Source organism: Myripristis murdjan, chromosome 13 (assembly GCF_902150065.1).
Source record: "Myripristis murdjan chromosome 13, fMyrMur1.1, whole genome shotgun sequence".
In the NCBI taxonomy this organism is placed as follows: Eukaryota; Metazoa; Chordata; class Actinopteri; order Holocentriformes; family Holocentridae; genus Myripristis; species Myripristis murdjan.
This window is the reverse complement of record NC_043992.1, coordinates 12,482,418-12,498,533: the sequence shown is the minus strand read 5'-3', so window position 1 is coordinate 12,498,533 and position 16,116 is coordinate 12,482,418. Positions and strand designations below refer to the sequence as shown.

The window sequence follows — 16,116 nt, the reverse complement described above, 5'->3', positions numbered from 1 at the left end:
CATTTGCCTTCACAAACCACACCACTTGTGACTGTAGTGACCAAGGGCAGGGCAGGACACCTCACACACTGTACATCATACCTATCATTGTAACATCCTGGGGACTTCTAATGTGGTCACAATGAACTAAGCCTTCACAGACAAACTGTACCTCTATTCATGCACGTAGTAGACATCACATGCACAACCAAGCAAACACACACACACAGAGAGCCTTCAATACGTGCAGTCCTCCTGCATGAATGGAACATTACAACAAACTCTGTTAAGAAATTTGGCAGCCATGGTTGCCTGGCTCATCAGTAAGTATCTTGTGCAACATGACTGAAGACTTTTAATGGATGGTTAGGAGCCACTCATCCAACACACCAAGTAGCACCTAATTCAATAAATTTTCAACATTAACAAATAAAACTTTGTTTGCCCCTTATTTTAAACATTTTTAAGAAGAAGGCAATGAGCAGAATGTTGTCACATTATTTAAATGAAGTGTTGATTCAATCACGGATCACCAACATATTCTGATTTTAGAGGGAGAGTGCTAAGTTTTGTAATAAGGTCTTAATTCATGTTTAACCAGGTACTGGTACAGGAACAGGTTTTGCTTGATGTCCTCTCCACATGACTAAAATGCATATACTGGGGCTACCAAACACCAGTACAGTCACATACAAACACAGCAGTGAATGATATGCATAATAAGCCTTGTAGTCTAATTTCCAACTGAGGACACTTAGTAAGGCTGATTTCTGCAGACTTGATTAGCTTTATTGCTCCAGATGCCCAGCCCTGGGGGCACTGAAGGTGATTAATCCTGACTGGAATGACAGAGGCCTGGGGTTAATTAACACTACGAATACTCCAACTGGTGACATCCAATTAAAACTCCCCGGACTCTCACTTCCTGGCTGATAGATAGGTGTTGATTAGTCTACTTGATAGGCTAAACCAGAATGACATGAGGTCCAGTTCAAGCTTGCCATTCTGCAGATTTCCACTGCAGTGCCAAACAAATTACAATTTGCTGTCGCTTAAGTCAGCAGCTCAGCTACTTATGTTTCCTAAAGTCACTGAAAAGATGCCTGACACATAATGCGATAACATTTGTCAGCATCTTTTTTCATCTTCTGACAGAGATGATTTATCAGTTTTGAATGAAGAGACGTGTTCTGAACATGTTTTTGGCCCAAGGCCTGGTAAACCCGCATGACACAGTATCCTTGTATTTGATCATTATGAGCTGCAGGCTTACAGTAATACACCGTCCACTGAGTGTTATCACTTAACAAGGAATTCTTTTTATTCAGTACTTCATTTTTTCAACACAGACTTCCTTCACTGCTCTATAAGTCAGCCACTGGTCGCATGGTGATATGGTGATCTTCATCTTAGACTCAAGAGAACCTTGGATTATGAAATGCTGTGTGGATAGGTCAAGTTCATCTATTACCGAACAGAGACGCAAAATCACATAAGCAAGAGCCCTTGCATGATGATGCTAAAGTAAGGCCGGGATTAGTTTTCCAAGTATGATGCATCATGACAGCAGGCAGCCCCTTCACAACATAAGTTAGCTGTTATTGTTGTGAAACCTCACTCAACTTTTCTCTCCCTCTACACATGTACTGAAGTCATACTTTAGTTTGTGACAAATTCATTTATAATGTGTTTTTGTCTCAAATGTGCTTTAAGGAGTAATGAAAGATGCAAGTATGAATTAAAACAGAATAATTACTGTATGTAGACCTGAAATTGTGTATGTGTCATCTGTCAGAGGAAAAAGATTACAATTTGCATTCTTCAGCTGTTTCACTATTAGGTGAGAAGACATCACAAGAAGTCAAAGTTGCATGGGCAATGGAATGGAAATGGAAAACATGGAATTGGGGGGAAAAAAATTCAAATAGATTTCATAGGGCCCTAGATCTTTTTTATTAGGCTGCTTGCTTTTTGTTTGCATACATGTTTGCTGGGGGCAGCGTGGCAGAAAACAACCAGCCGGATGAGGAGATTACTGCTCCTCTTAAGTACTCGAAGCGGTAATTAGAAGCTAGTTGGATTTCTTTAAGTAAAAGATTAAGCAGAACACCAGTGGAAAGCTGCTTGCTGTGAATCAGCTTCAGACAGATCCCATTTTCTGTTCACTGAGCCCTGCATTCACATGGAAATATTATGTCAGGCTGACGATTCATATTTGGCTTTCACTTGACTTTGATTCATTTCAATGAAGTAGTAGCCATTTTTTGAGCCTGAGCTGACCAGGGAGACATAGTGACCAGAAATCACAGAATAAAATAATAATTATAATTTGCTAAAACATCAATTAAAGTGGCACTGATAAGGCCTTTGGGTACACTATAAGAACACTTTAGAGGCACGTCAGTTATGATATCAAAACATTAGTGGGGGTTTTAATTCTTTGTATGGTAAATGTAAATTTAATGGTATGTTTCAATTTTAAATAGAATGTAATTTTCTGATGTTTGTATGGTACTTCTTTGTATAGAAGATTAATATCTAATACTGATAATAAAATGTTGGTAATGTGCTCACAATACACTGTAATGCAATTCAATTAAAGTGCCACAAATTCTCCCGGATGAATTTCCCTTCATGTTTCCTGTTTGCTGTGACTTCCCATGCCTCCACTCTCCTCCTCCATTCTTTTGCTCCTCTCCTACCCACTCCTCTGTGCTCCCCTCCATCCTGTGTTGTAAGTGGTTATCGGGGCTAATCCGGAGGGGAAGTGGGTCAGCTCACTCTGACCTTCATGGAGGAAGCGCTCCCACTCATGTCATTAATTCTGACCTTAAAGACAAGGCTAGTCGCTCACAGGCCTGGCTCATCATCCGTTTTGGGAGGTGTAAGCTAGCTAATTGCTGGGCTACAAGAGGTCAGCTGTGCTAAGAGCTCATTTGTCACATAACCAGGGTAAAGGAACTGCTGCTTTGAACAAAATAGTGCAGTTTCTTATTCTGATGATACAATGCTGTCAGAATTGCTAAAATTGTTCACACAATGTGTTTGAGTAGCTTTGTAGGCCTGTGGAATATGTGTGAGAGAGTGATGATGCAACATGCTTGGTATATTGTTGCGAACCAAGACGTCTGTCAAGTGCACTGGACTTAACTTGAACAATAGTGCCCCCTCCTGGTAAAAACTGCTAATCTCAGTAACCACAAAGTGAATGTAGGGCTTTGGCATGTCTTGCGGTCATCAGACAGAAATCAAACAAGTTAAATTGGTATGAAAGCTTTTGAGGCATATGATTCTTATGTCAATCAGCTCCTGGTTACTGATGCAACCTGAGCACAAGTTCTTCTTACCGTAGAGTCCCTGGCAGGGGAGCTTGAGTGCCCATTGCTGCTCGTCTCCCATGATGAGCTGAACCCTCTGCTGCTGCTGCTGCTGCTGAAGGCCTCGTGGGTGGAGCTCCGTGAGAGGGCCTCCTGAGTGGTGCTCCGTGATAGGCCTGAGTAGCCGGGGCGGGAGCTGCTGCTGTACGAGTCGGCCACATCACTGGTCCGACTGCGGTAGCTCCTCAGGGCACTGCTGGAAGAAGAAGGAGAGGAGGAGGAGGAGGAAGGGTCGGTGAGGCTCAAGGAGGACAGGTCCCTGCTCAGGTCGCTCTGGGACACAGATTTGCGTCGGCTAAGCGAAATGCTGGAGGCCATCGGTGAGGAGGAGAGGTAGCTGGGCTGAGTGGAGGAGGAGGAAGAGTAGGAGCTGTAGCCAGAGTAGACCGACCCCCCACTCAACCCTGACCCTCCATAGCCCTTGACATGGGTTCGGCTGAGGCTCTCGCTGCGGCGGCTGCTGCTGCTGCTGCTCCCGAGGATATCGGTGCGTGGGACGGTTCGGCCACGGTCGCGGTCGGGCTCCGATGAGGTGCTGTAGTTGCGTGTGCGGGCGGCGGAGCTGCTCAGGTAGCTGGAGGAGGAGTAACCTGAGGAGGAGGCGGGGGATTTGTAGGAGGACAGCTTCTCCCGCTCACCATAAGAGCTAAGGCCCGGGGTCAGTGGAGAGCCATAGGAGCTGTAGTGGCTGGTGTAGGAGGAGCCAGCATAGCGCTTGGCCGTGGAGGAGACGCGGGACATGGTGCTGCTGCTGCTGGGTTCTCAGCCACAGGGAGGGAGAGCCTCTGGAAGACTGCATCGACTGCAGCCAGAGCAAAGAGATGAGAGCTCAGTATTAGTTCATCAGCAACAATCAAATCAATACTTACACTACAGTAACAAAGTGGGCAGGAGTTAGGACATCATTTATCCTTACTCCTTTTGGCATAAATGTGTTTTTTAAAAGACAAAATTGGTTAAGAATGCAAGAATGTGCATCAGCAACTTGAAAACTTGCTGTTTTTTTTTTTCTTAATGTCATGGAAACCTAAAATCTAAAGCGATACACATTAGGCTTAATGTGAAATGTACTACTAAACAACTACTGTGCTTAAGAGTGTTCAAGTGGCCCCCAGCAAAATGAGGAACAGCTTAATGTCACTATTATTCACTTGGAATCATTCCAATTAGAGAATATCTAAAAAATGACTACTGTGATCATGACTTCAGAATCAGAATGCCTTTATTGTCACTGTAAAAGAAAAATGTAACGAAATTTGCAACTTTTCACTCTCACAATTATTATAACCAGCATGTACATTTGAGACAGCTACATAAATCAATGTTACGTCAACAACAAAAACGTTCCCAAATGGATCCCTGGGGCAAAGCCTTAGCCTTATTAGATGGGTGTGTGTGAGGCTGAATGTGTGTCTATTTGAGGACCATAACATAAATGTTTGAGAACCCCTGCATTACATGCTGTGCCATTGCCATCTATAGGCCCATAGTTTGAATTTTAAATAGTGTATGGCTGATTGCCCAGGCTTGAGGCTTACCTAGTGTAGCAGACAGCAGCTTATAACATATACACACTATATGATAAGCCTGGATCATGTGACTCTCAAGAGGATATTACACAATATCAGCTGTGTCATCAGTATTCAATCCAGGAGACAGAACTGGATCTCTGTTCACAGATTCAGCTCCAGCACTAGGTAGCATGTTTGCTGATGCACCATTAGGTGTTATGTACAAGGGCGGCACAGCACAGCATCCTCTACTAGTCTTTTGAATCAGTGTTGGGAAGAGGATGGAGCATGGAGGCTGTTTGCACTGTAGCTGTCGTAGTAGTGAAATGGTATCTTAAGTATATGGAATTAATCCATAGTTAACCTTACTTTTCCACACACAGAGTACAAAACATTTGAAAGACTTCAGAATCCAACATTACCATTAATAATAAGCCTTGAAACAACTGAGACAATCACATACAATAGGATGCAACTCAATTTTAGGAGGGTTATATTTGTGATAATAGTTTTCAGAGGAGGTATGAGTAGTGTTTAAAGGGACACTAATGCCCCTTTTCCACCAAAAAGAACCTGGTGCTAGTTCAGTGCTGGTGCTAGAGCGAGTGCTTAACTGGTTCCAACAAAGAACCAGTTTGCTTTTCCATCGGCCAAAAGCCAAGCGGAGCCAAGTCAGACCCACGTCATGACGTCAGCGTAAAACGTGATCACGTGGGTGTGGGTGTGCGAGATGCTCGCTTGGAATCACAATAACCAACATGGACGACAAATGAACAACCCATCGTAGCGTTGCAAATACTGCTTGTGTCTTTACAAGCCAACATTGCAATCCAGACGCAAAAAACGCAATTATTGCTGGCTACCCGTCGTATTCGTGTTCGACGACTATGTTTAGCTATACGTTTGATAGCGTTCGCTGTTCTCATTTGGGTCTGTAACCCCACCCACCAATGATGTGGTGGATCAGGTCATCGGTTCTTTCTCTAGCCCCTGTTTAGCCCCTGCTTGAAATTGGTGCTTGCCTGGAACCGTTTTGGAACCAGTTTGGCCAGTGCTTGGGCGGTGGAAAAACAAAGAACCGGTGCTAAGTCAGGCACTGGCTTCAAACCGGTGGAAAAGGGGTATAAGTAATTTATGACCTTTACTGACTCCTATTGGCAACCAGTACAAATTGCAACAACATTGATATAAAATATGTCTGCCTTCACAAGTCACCGGCATTGCAATTGCTTTGGAATTCCGAAGGATAGGGAGTTTCTGTTCCACAACAGACATGAAAAGTGAGTTTAGAAAGTGGGGCTGAATGATTGAATTTATTTTACAGATACTGTGATTGCGATATTATTCACTGTTTTAGTAGGGATGATCATTTTTGCATTATAATGCATTTTTGTCAAAAAAAGCTACTAAAATGAAGACTTGTATTTTTGCAATTTAGCATTTGCTATGGTATTTTGGTATTCCTGTCTTGCACACTATGAGGGTTTGAGTCAGGGGGTGTCATTTGGTTTTCTGAATACTTTTTGCTGAGGCCTGTACCAACATGTTTTCTGACATCTTGAAGATACAATTTGTAGGTCATAGCATCTCTGTAGCACCATAATAGTTTATTTACATCAGTGACTTATCACATATCTTACCTTCATCAAAAAACACAGCTCCTATAATTTGGATATTGCACTTGGCCATATTGCAGTTTCAATAATAATTCAAATGTTCAGCCCCATTTGAATGCCAGAAATGTCAACTCCTGGCATAATCATTCAGTCACTAGTACTGGTCAACATCCCTATTAATCCTCCACATATATATTGTGGTCATTCTGTACTTTGAAACATAATAACTTAGTCTTTGCCTCTTTAAGACCCCCACAGCTAGAAAAACATACACCCTTGATGGTTTAGGACCGAATCCCACCTAAACCCTCTTCCTCTCCCAACCTCCCTACCGTCTCAAGAAAAAGAAGGTAAATAAAACATGGATTTCCCTCTTTCCACTGAAGACAGAGGGCTTTGCTTGGCTATTTGTGACATCTCACATTACAAATCCTGTTTTTTTTTTTTTGCAGGGTATGAACATCACCTCCCATCTGTCTCTTTGTACAGTGTGTGCCTGTGTGTGGGTGTGTGTGTGGGTGTGTGTGTGAGCCCGCCCCATGGCTATAATGCGAGAGTCCAGCTGAGTGTTGGAGGTTATGCTAGGCAGGCAGCACAGTGTGTTCCTGTGGCAGCCGGGGCAGAGACAGGCTCTTGTTCACAAGGCAGAGCAGCGTCTGAATAAATAAAAGTATCTGGTGTTGTTGATCCGTGTTGAGTTCAGTGGGGGAGGCTCCTATTTCTTTAATCTCTCTCTCTCTCTCTCTCTCTCTCTCTCTCCTCTCTCTGCCCCCTCCCTTCTTCCCCTGTGCATCTACTTCTTCTTAACTAACCCCCCCCCCTCAACCACCACTGCCACCCTTCTGGGTCTCTCCCTTTCTCTCCCTCTTACCCTCTCTGTCTCTCTCCCTCTCGACCACAGCTTTATCAATAATTCAGCATATGGATCCGGAGTAGGCAGGCAGGCAGCACGCTGGAGACGGGCCTACACACTGCAGGTCAAAACACAGAGGCAAGCCACAGTGCCCAGGCACTGGAGTGGACTGCTGCTAAGCCAGCTCAGCTAACAACATCAACAAACAGGCCTGCCTCGGCAAGGCTAGTAAAGTCTCAGTGCTTTATTTTTAGATTTTGGCCACAGTGGTCTTAGCCAATGCCATTTTGTTTTTTGTTCCAAAGCTGTTTGTGTTTTGATTCCACCTTGGTTCCAGTATATTGCATATTGTAGCAGTAAAATTAAAATATTGTTTTTATAACCTAGCACTGTACATGAAATTATGCTTTTAAGGCATTATAATGCATCATATGCACTCAATAAAATATTCAACAACCTCAATTTTTTGCAAAAAAGAATTACTATTACTAAGTAGTTTAACGGTCAGCTGTATAGTTAATGGCATACCATAAATTAAATGTAATGATTATGATTACATTTAACTGATGATTATACAGGAAAAACATTTTAGCTCTACTTTTAACAGACTTATAATCTGTTTACAGTGCATCACGATGGACAAGTAAAGTCTTCCCTGCACTTGTTTGTGTTTCTGGGGCAACCTCAACTCACTCATTGCACATTCTCTCCACTAGGGGTGGCAAGTTGCTGAATGAATGTAAAGGAAACACTAACATAAAATGCCTGTACCTGACATTTGCTGTAGCAAAGCTGGGCTTGCTCATCACTGCAATATTGTCCACTGACTAACAAGTGTGTAGCTGGAAGGCCAGTCACATCCTCATTATCATGGTTCAAACCTACTTTATGTCGTAGCTCACACTGCATGATGCATGAACATACAAAGGAAGAAATGGAGTGAAATGAAAGTGAGAATCCTGGATCAAAAGCACCATCTGTTCTATTTTCTCCCTCACAAAACTGTGACTTTACGGAACAAATATGGCTCTTCACCAAAGAAACGGTTCTCAAATGACAGTTCGGCACATGAAGTGGGTTCCAAGTCTCTAAAAAATGTTCCCAATTAGAGAATATACATGAATGACTAACCTTAGGTTTCACTCTCATCTGTATTTTCACACCACTTGCAGTGTAGTTTTATGATTCAACACTTTATTGTTGAATCAATAACAAAAACGCTCTCATATGGGTCACTCCCTGGGTCACAATCTTGTCAAATTGGGGTGTTGCCATCAGATTTGTGAACATTCGTGAAACCCTCCCTTCTTTTAGGGTAGGGGTCTTTGAACCTCTGACTACATGAAACTGACCGTATTCCAGCTCTTACCACACTGTCTCCCTGTCAAAGACCCAGGGCAGCTTAGTGAAACAAGCTCAGGCGAGCCTGGTGGGCATACCGCTAACAGGGAGTGCAAACAGCAAGTCACACCTGTGGGAGTACACAACACACAACAACATGGACGCACAGGATTGATACGTGATAGCAAACTGTGGATTTCACTTCTGAGAGGAGGTGTCTCCACGGAAACAACAACACACGCACACACACGTGCATGCTCCCACACTCCCATACACATACACACACACACACACACACACACACACACAAACTCTCACTCTGGCTACTCTGCATTTTCAGCCTCCCCTGAGGTTGTGCTAACCGGTAGTTACCATAGCTACCGTGGCAACAAGCCGCATTTGTTTGCTTGCAACCGACGCATAAAAGACTTAAAAGTAGTAGCAAGGGCATATTCCACAGCCAATTTAATCTTGCTACTATCAGAGTTATAGCATGGTTACTGCACTTAATGGTCATTGCACTCCTTGCTTTAGAAAAACACAGAGAAAATAAGTGATGGGGATTACATATAATCTCCATCACTTAACAAGCCTGTATGCTACTCGAATAAAACAACACAGGACTGAATTTGATGGGACAGAGTGGAAGAGAAGGTCAGAACACAGCTACAGCATCATTTTAAATGCCATAAACAAGCTGGTTGGCCCAGCAAGTGTCTATCAAGCCTTTATTAACAAAGTTGTCAAGCTAGTGGCAGAGTTGACTATATGACAGAAAGTTGCTGCAAACTTGCTGTTTCACTTCTATGGTATCTGCAGGTGTCAGAAGTTCAAATTTAAGATTTCTAACTTTTTCAGTGCTAAGCAACTGCATTTAAGCCTTTAACTCAGAAAAGAGAAAGGTTTATAATCTGATTACGCTTTTTACTTTGAATTAATGAGTTACTTTAATTAATTTGACATCTCTTTTTGTTTTGCCAGATTTTGGTTCTAGCAAATATCTCACTTAATTTTTTTTTTTTTTTTCCTGAAAATCAATTATTATTATGAGACAATGAGTCACTCTTACAGTAGACTGTCCCCTCAGGTCAACAATCTTAAGTGTATTCTTCTGATCTAAGCAGGGTTTAGCAGGATGTGTGTCATGACGCAAGCCACCACCACCGCCATGTCCAGGGGTGACATTGCATGGAGAATGGTAACATCAGCATGGATTCTCCCTGGTGCTTTGAAGTGTGTGCATGCACTTGTGTATGTGTATGTGTGTGTGTATGAGAGAGAGACAGAGAGAGAGAGAGAGAGAGCAAGAGAGTTTGTAGAAGTGCTGTGCTGTTGTAAATTGTTCAGTTTCTGTAGCTGAGTCAATGCAGTTTCGAGGCCAGAGCAGCGTGCTTCTAATGGTCAAGTTCAAAGCTACCTCAGGCCAGTATTCCTGTTTCCATGCCAACAAAAACAAGGCAGAAGCCAACCAGCTGACACAGAAGACAGTCTAAGTAAAATCTGAAGGGTCAATAAGTAAGATTTGACTGGGCCGTAGCACAAAATGACCATAATACAGCTGCAGCGGTTTGATAGTTATTGATCAGTACTAATGACTCACTGATTATTTGGCAAAGTGCTGAGATTTGTGACAGTGGAGGGCAGTGCTATGAATCAGTGAACCATATTGCAACATACTAGCTTCTCATGCCAAAAAAGTGCTACTGTTACAGTATTTTGCATTGTGACATATTACATCTTCACTAACTGTTGGATCTCTGGTCTAATCTACTACTTTACACTGCTTTATTTTGAAAATATGACTGAGATTCACGTTAGTTACAGAGACATGTAAGTGATACAGTTTTTTGGTCACTTATGGACATCATGTAAATTCATATTATACTCAATGGCCCTTTAAAAAGATTTGATTTTTGGGAAAACATGCTCTTACCAGCAAGACTGGTGGCAGTTTAGCACAAGAAAGAACAAGCCGTCATCAGATGATGGCCGTTTCAGTTGACTTTATCATTTTATGTACTCACTTCAGTTGATGGCTCACTGACCTTATCTTACACCCTCAAAATCTACTGTCCTTTCTAGAAATACCCTCATGTTAATCTGGATCCAAACAGCTGTATCATTATAACTGAACAGTTGCCACTGGGCAAAAAACCAAGAGACACAGCATTGTGCTCACAGGGAATAATGTTGGAAATCGACATGGAGGCCATTAGCAGCGCTCTGAGCAGAGCTTGGTTTGGACAGATCTTACAGGCAGCTATATATACCCTGAAATGTGAGCAGATAAGAGACTGCTGGTGTCTGTGAGGGCCACATTGACGCCTCTGCCTTCCCTTTCAGCCTATTACAACTGGTTTCCAAGCTGGTTCATACTAAAATGAAGCTTGACTACTTCAACAAGCCAAAGTCTGACCTTCTCCAAGCTTAACTTGCTATGATGGAATAACAAAAATCACTGCTCAGTAATTTGTCACTGTAACTGTTTCAATCTGCAGCAGCAACAGGAATAGAAAATTGACTAGAAAGACCATAACAAACAGGCCAAAATCACGCACAGCCCAGGTAAATTTCAATTAGGCTGGCTAGTCATTTTCTATATGAATAAAGTATTAAAAACAAAACACATCCCATAAATATCGTAATTCAAATAGGGCTGCAACAATTGTTTTTTTGTCATTGTCGTTATCAACTAGTTTTTTACTTAACCGATTAATAATTTAGTCTATAAAATTTAAAAATTTTGTCAAATTCTCATCTGCCAGAGGCCAACGTGATGTCTTAAAATAACTCTATGGAAAAAGGCAAGCAATCAAAACTTTGCATTTATAAGAATAATAAGAATGAGAATCCTTTATTGTCACTGTTAACATTCTCACCAACATTACTGTGAAAATCAGTTTAGCAGCTCTCTACAGGCAGCGAAAAAGGACACTCAAACAAAACAGACAGTAGGAAACAGTTTTAACAGTCAATAAATAAATAATAAATAATAAATAAAAAACAATGTAGCAACAATATGTACAATATGTAGTAGTGCCTTCGCCCTATCTGCGCTGGGATAGGCTCCAGCACTCCCCCCGTGACCCTAGTGAGGATTAGCGGTTTAGAAGATGATGAATGAATGTACAGTAGTATCAAAACAATATGTACAGTAGTATCAAAAATATATGTAATAAATACAGGTTATGGGTGTGTGTTGTAGTGCAAAAGTTGTGCCAAAAGTTGTGCCAAGCTAAAGGTGCAAAGGAGAACAGGTATGTGTCTGTGGGGTAGGGGGGATATTGCACTTGGTGGTGTGTGTGTGTGTGTGTGTTATTTCAGTGTCAGTCTTTGGGTGGGATGGGTGGGGGTGGGTTGATGGCTTTGATGGTTATGCTGGGTGGAGGTGGGGTGATGGCTTTGACAGCCTGGGGGAAGAAGCTTTATGAAGTTGTGACACACAAATGTTTGGTATTTTTACATTGATGGTTACAGAGCTTAATAAATTTTTGAATCAATTCATTTTCTACTGATCCACTAATTGATTAGTCAACGCATGGTTTCAGCAATATATTCAAGCATTCAATATGCATTTTCTACTGATTGTGAGCACACTTTTCAAAGAAAGCCTAAATTATAAGCACTTGTTACAGGAAGGGCTAACTGGCATTTATAATAACCACCATCTGCTAGTGACTCCAGGGAGAGGCCACAAGGTACAACTGATCTGGAAAGGACTGAAGCTGGAGGCTACATTGATTAATGGTCCAACCTCTGCAGCTAAATGGCTTGATTTTTTTATTCATTGAGCCAGTAGTCTCCTCAGTTAAACACCATTATTATTTTAAATGCCTATCCGTCTTTGCTATACCACTGACTGATTGAAGCTCATATCAATGACAGTAGGCTGGCCTAAAAGGTACAGCAACCAGCAGTTAACAGCATTAATTTACATTAGCAAAACAAGTTCACTTTTCAACACACATACACAATGGGAGCCTCTAAGCAGACTCCACTGGCACTGGCCTATGCACAGGTCCGAGTCGGGATACCAAAAGTGACGTAGCTGGATACATCTAACCCTAACCCTTTACCTTTACCTAACCTTAACCGTAACTCTAACTTCAGGAGCGGGGCTGGTTCTGGTGACGTCCGCTTTAGTGTCTCCCATAGCTGCTGGCCTGGGTGTCAGGCACTGTCATCTTCATGGAGGTTTTCAAAACAGTTGCACGTTTAAAGCTGCCTTTGAACAATAAGGATCAAACTGGGGAGAAGTAAGAAAAAATAACCCAGTTCTGGGCCCGGACCACCACTAAGGAGAAAAGCCAGCCTAACCCAATATGTATGTAGATGAACCTAGAGCAAGAACAAATGCTATAGTCACCATCTCAGGCCACAACAAGAGCTCCATCACCTGTACATAAGGTGTTGTGAAAGTTGAGCTACGGCAAACAGTCAAGTGTTGACTACTTGAGGTAAGAGAGAACTGCAGAAAAACAAAATTTAGGTTAATGGAGACTTGGTTTCAGTTCAAACAGGCAAAGCTAATGTACAAATATCAAGAGAAACATCTTGAATCTACAGTATCTGACACATAAATGGGCATATCACACAGCAATAATCCATATGATTACTGCTGCATGAGACAGAATGCTTCACGTGATCACACTGGGCTGAAGATGGCTCAATGAATGCTTATGGAAACAGTTCATGATTAATTCTATTCCGCCTCTGCTATGGCACTTTAACTGGGTCAGCTGTGTAAAGACAGCACAGCTTCACAAAACACCCTGTGTAAATTTTTAATGCAACATAATTAACATTTGTGCAAGCAGTCACTTCCCAATACTGTTTTTTTTTTTTTTTTTTTTTTCTATTTAATTACATATATTTAATTGTATCCTGTATGTTCAGTCTGAGTAGGCCTGGTTCATGTTCCCCACTCGGTTTTACTGTCGCTCTGCATCAGCTGATACAGTGAGTTTGCAGTAAGTAGACAGTAACAGGCATGTGCTACAAAAGTCTAAATGGATATCTATGTGGAATGCTTCCTTGTGTGTCTTTCGCTCTCTCTCTCTCTCCGAATCAATGTACAGAGCTGACATGACCCCTCCATTCATTGCTTTTGGGTTTGTTTTCAAGAGAGTGCGCTCTCTGTTTTGACTAGCTAATACATTTTCAAAAAGACTTATGTTAGTAAAAACAGGAATACAGGAATTGGTGCCTTGTGCTAGGTTTCACTGCACATAAAATGCTATAGTTGCCGTTAACATCACTTTTTTATAAGATGTTAGTTTCACATACCAGTTTTGCAGTGTTCTTGAAACTGCACTTTTTCTTATTCATAATTATCTCTGAGTTGACAAGATTTGACTTGGCCAATCCTGCTAACCAAGCCCCCAGTGAATACGGTGTTTACGCACATGTGTAAGGTGCCTCTATATGTAGGAGTGCCTTAAGATTTGCCCTTTCGTCTGCTTCAGACCCAAAAAATTCGAAAACCACTGGCCCAATCTACAACATCTCTACTTCTATAGAAAAAAAAATCCCTTGTCTCCTTTGTCACATTTTTTGGGACTTGATGCGGTTGTTGAAGGGTACCAGTGATAAAACAGGTCATTCACCAGGTGCTGAGATTTATGGATTTCAAAACTCACTTTCAAGAATGTACTGTTTTGGAATGGAAACTTCCATCCCATTCACAGATGTGTCAAGACAAAGACACACACCCATCATAGTTGTCATTTTCGTAATTTCCAACTACTCAACAACAGAGAACGATGCTACATTACAAGCATGCAACCAGTGTTGCAAGCTACAAAGACAAAAAAGCCTCACTGTCAAGCCAAAAAAACAAAGGAACAGACCGTTTTCTTCCTCCAGTATTAAGCATTGTGATGGACTGTATTACCTTTTGACCAAGGCGTTCTGTTGGATCTCTCCGCTCTAATTAGCTTTGTTACACCTCTCCACTAGGAAAATTTGGCTTTACTGTTTGTGTCAATTACAGGCAACTGTAATCCAAGGAGACAGGAGGGGTGAAGGAGGGGGAGTGTGCCAGAGACTTCTATGGCAGGTGATGCATGATGTCCTGTTGATGTTGTTGTGGTTGCAACCAGTCACTAATAGAAGTCAGATATGTCATATGTAACTTAATGTTATCCCTCCAGTGGAAGTGAATTTGTTTCAAATGGGAAGATCGGTTGGTGCTACTTCATTACATTGCAGATGCACTGAATTACAACTTCAGTACTGGATACACTCCGGATATATTCCACTTATGTGCTGATAGTGCATACATGAGCAAAAATGTTGAATGTTGATTTTACCGTTTTGTTCTTGGTGATGTTGTCATCGTAGAAACCTTTTGGCAGTGAAAGCTGCCACAAATATTAATGTCATGATGTGATTAAGTTCCAGCTAGAAGTGGTGATGTGAGATGGAGAGGGACTGACGTGCTCAAACTCTTTTACCAGTTTAGTCATTACTGTGGCTGACTCATCTGTAGGATAATAACCTCATGCTAGAGTCACTTTTCCTCATTACTTTGACTTTTATCCTCATCCATCTCACCTCACACCTCACAGGGTGACACTTGCGGGGGGGGGGTGTGTTCTTAATTCTTACCTGCTGAATGTGTAGCGTGTGTGTCAATCCCCACAGACAGCAATGGCACTGGGGCAGCTCATCCTACAGTAGCCACCCCGCAGTGTACACACAGAGGCTTTGTCACCAATCACTGCTGAGGAAACACACATACATGTTACAAGTCAGCAACACGAGTGCTGAAACGATTAGTCAATTCATTTATTAGTTGAGCGACAAAAAAATGTATTTATTATAAATTTTGAGTCTATTAATCGTTTTAGTTATTTATTGAGAAAAAAAAGTGCCAAATATGGTCTGACTACAGCTTCACTAAAATCACTAACATGCTAAAGTTGCATTTTTCTGTTCATATTGCTGCGAAATCAATACTTTGTTTTCTTGACTTCCAGTCAGACAAAAAAGGAAGCAATTTAAAGACATCACTTTGGGATCTGATCACTTCCCATGAGACTCTGAGATATTTTATACTAAATGATTGAAAAAATTGATAGATTAATCTAAATTGAAAATAACTATTAGTTGCAGCCCGGAACACAATGCACACACCATCCAACCTGAAGAGACAACTGCCCCAAGTTTGAAACAGCTGATATCTTGGCATGTTGGCAGCATCTGATTCCAGCTGACTGGGACTGAGAATTTGTTTGAGATAACTGCAATGTGATAAGCTGAAATCAGCAAATATATACTATCACTACACTGCATTATAAAACAATCTGGCTGGGCAGAGTGGCCCTACAAGAACAGTAAATGTTGCTTATGAGAAATATTATCCTGCTTATAGGTCCAGATGGCTGAAAAATAGACCAAGACAGCAGAAATCAGCAGCTCCATCTAGGGCTCCATGT

General features: G+C 41.7%; 1 protein-coding gene across 3 annotated transcripts in view; it reads right to left on the bottom strand.

The window, feature by feature from the left end:
* The window catches only part of usp2a (ubiquitin specific peptidase 2a), a 48,833-nt gene that overhangs the window by 30,172 nt on the left and 2,545 nt on the right, over positions 1 to 16,116 (bottom strand). For 2 of the 3 annotated variants that reach the window (XM_030067219.1, XM_030067221.1), the window contains exons 2-3: positions 15,287 to 15,401; positions 3,327 to 4,158 (exon numbers count right to left, since the gene is read on the bottom strand). In XM_030067219.1, coding sequence (XP_029923079.1) covers positions 3,327 to 4,097 — 771 coding nt within the window. In that variant the 5' untranslated portion in view covers positions 4,098 to 4,158; positions 15,287 to 15,401. The remainder of the gene's footprint in view (positions 1 to 3,326; positions 4,159 to 15,286; positions 15,402 to 16,116) is intronic. The other variant, XM_030067220.1, reaches the window with a different exon arrangement.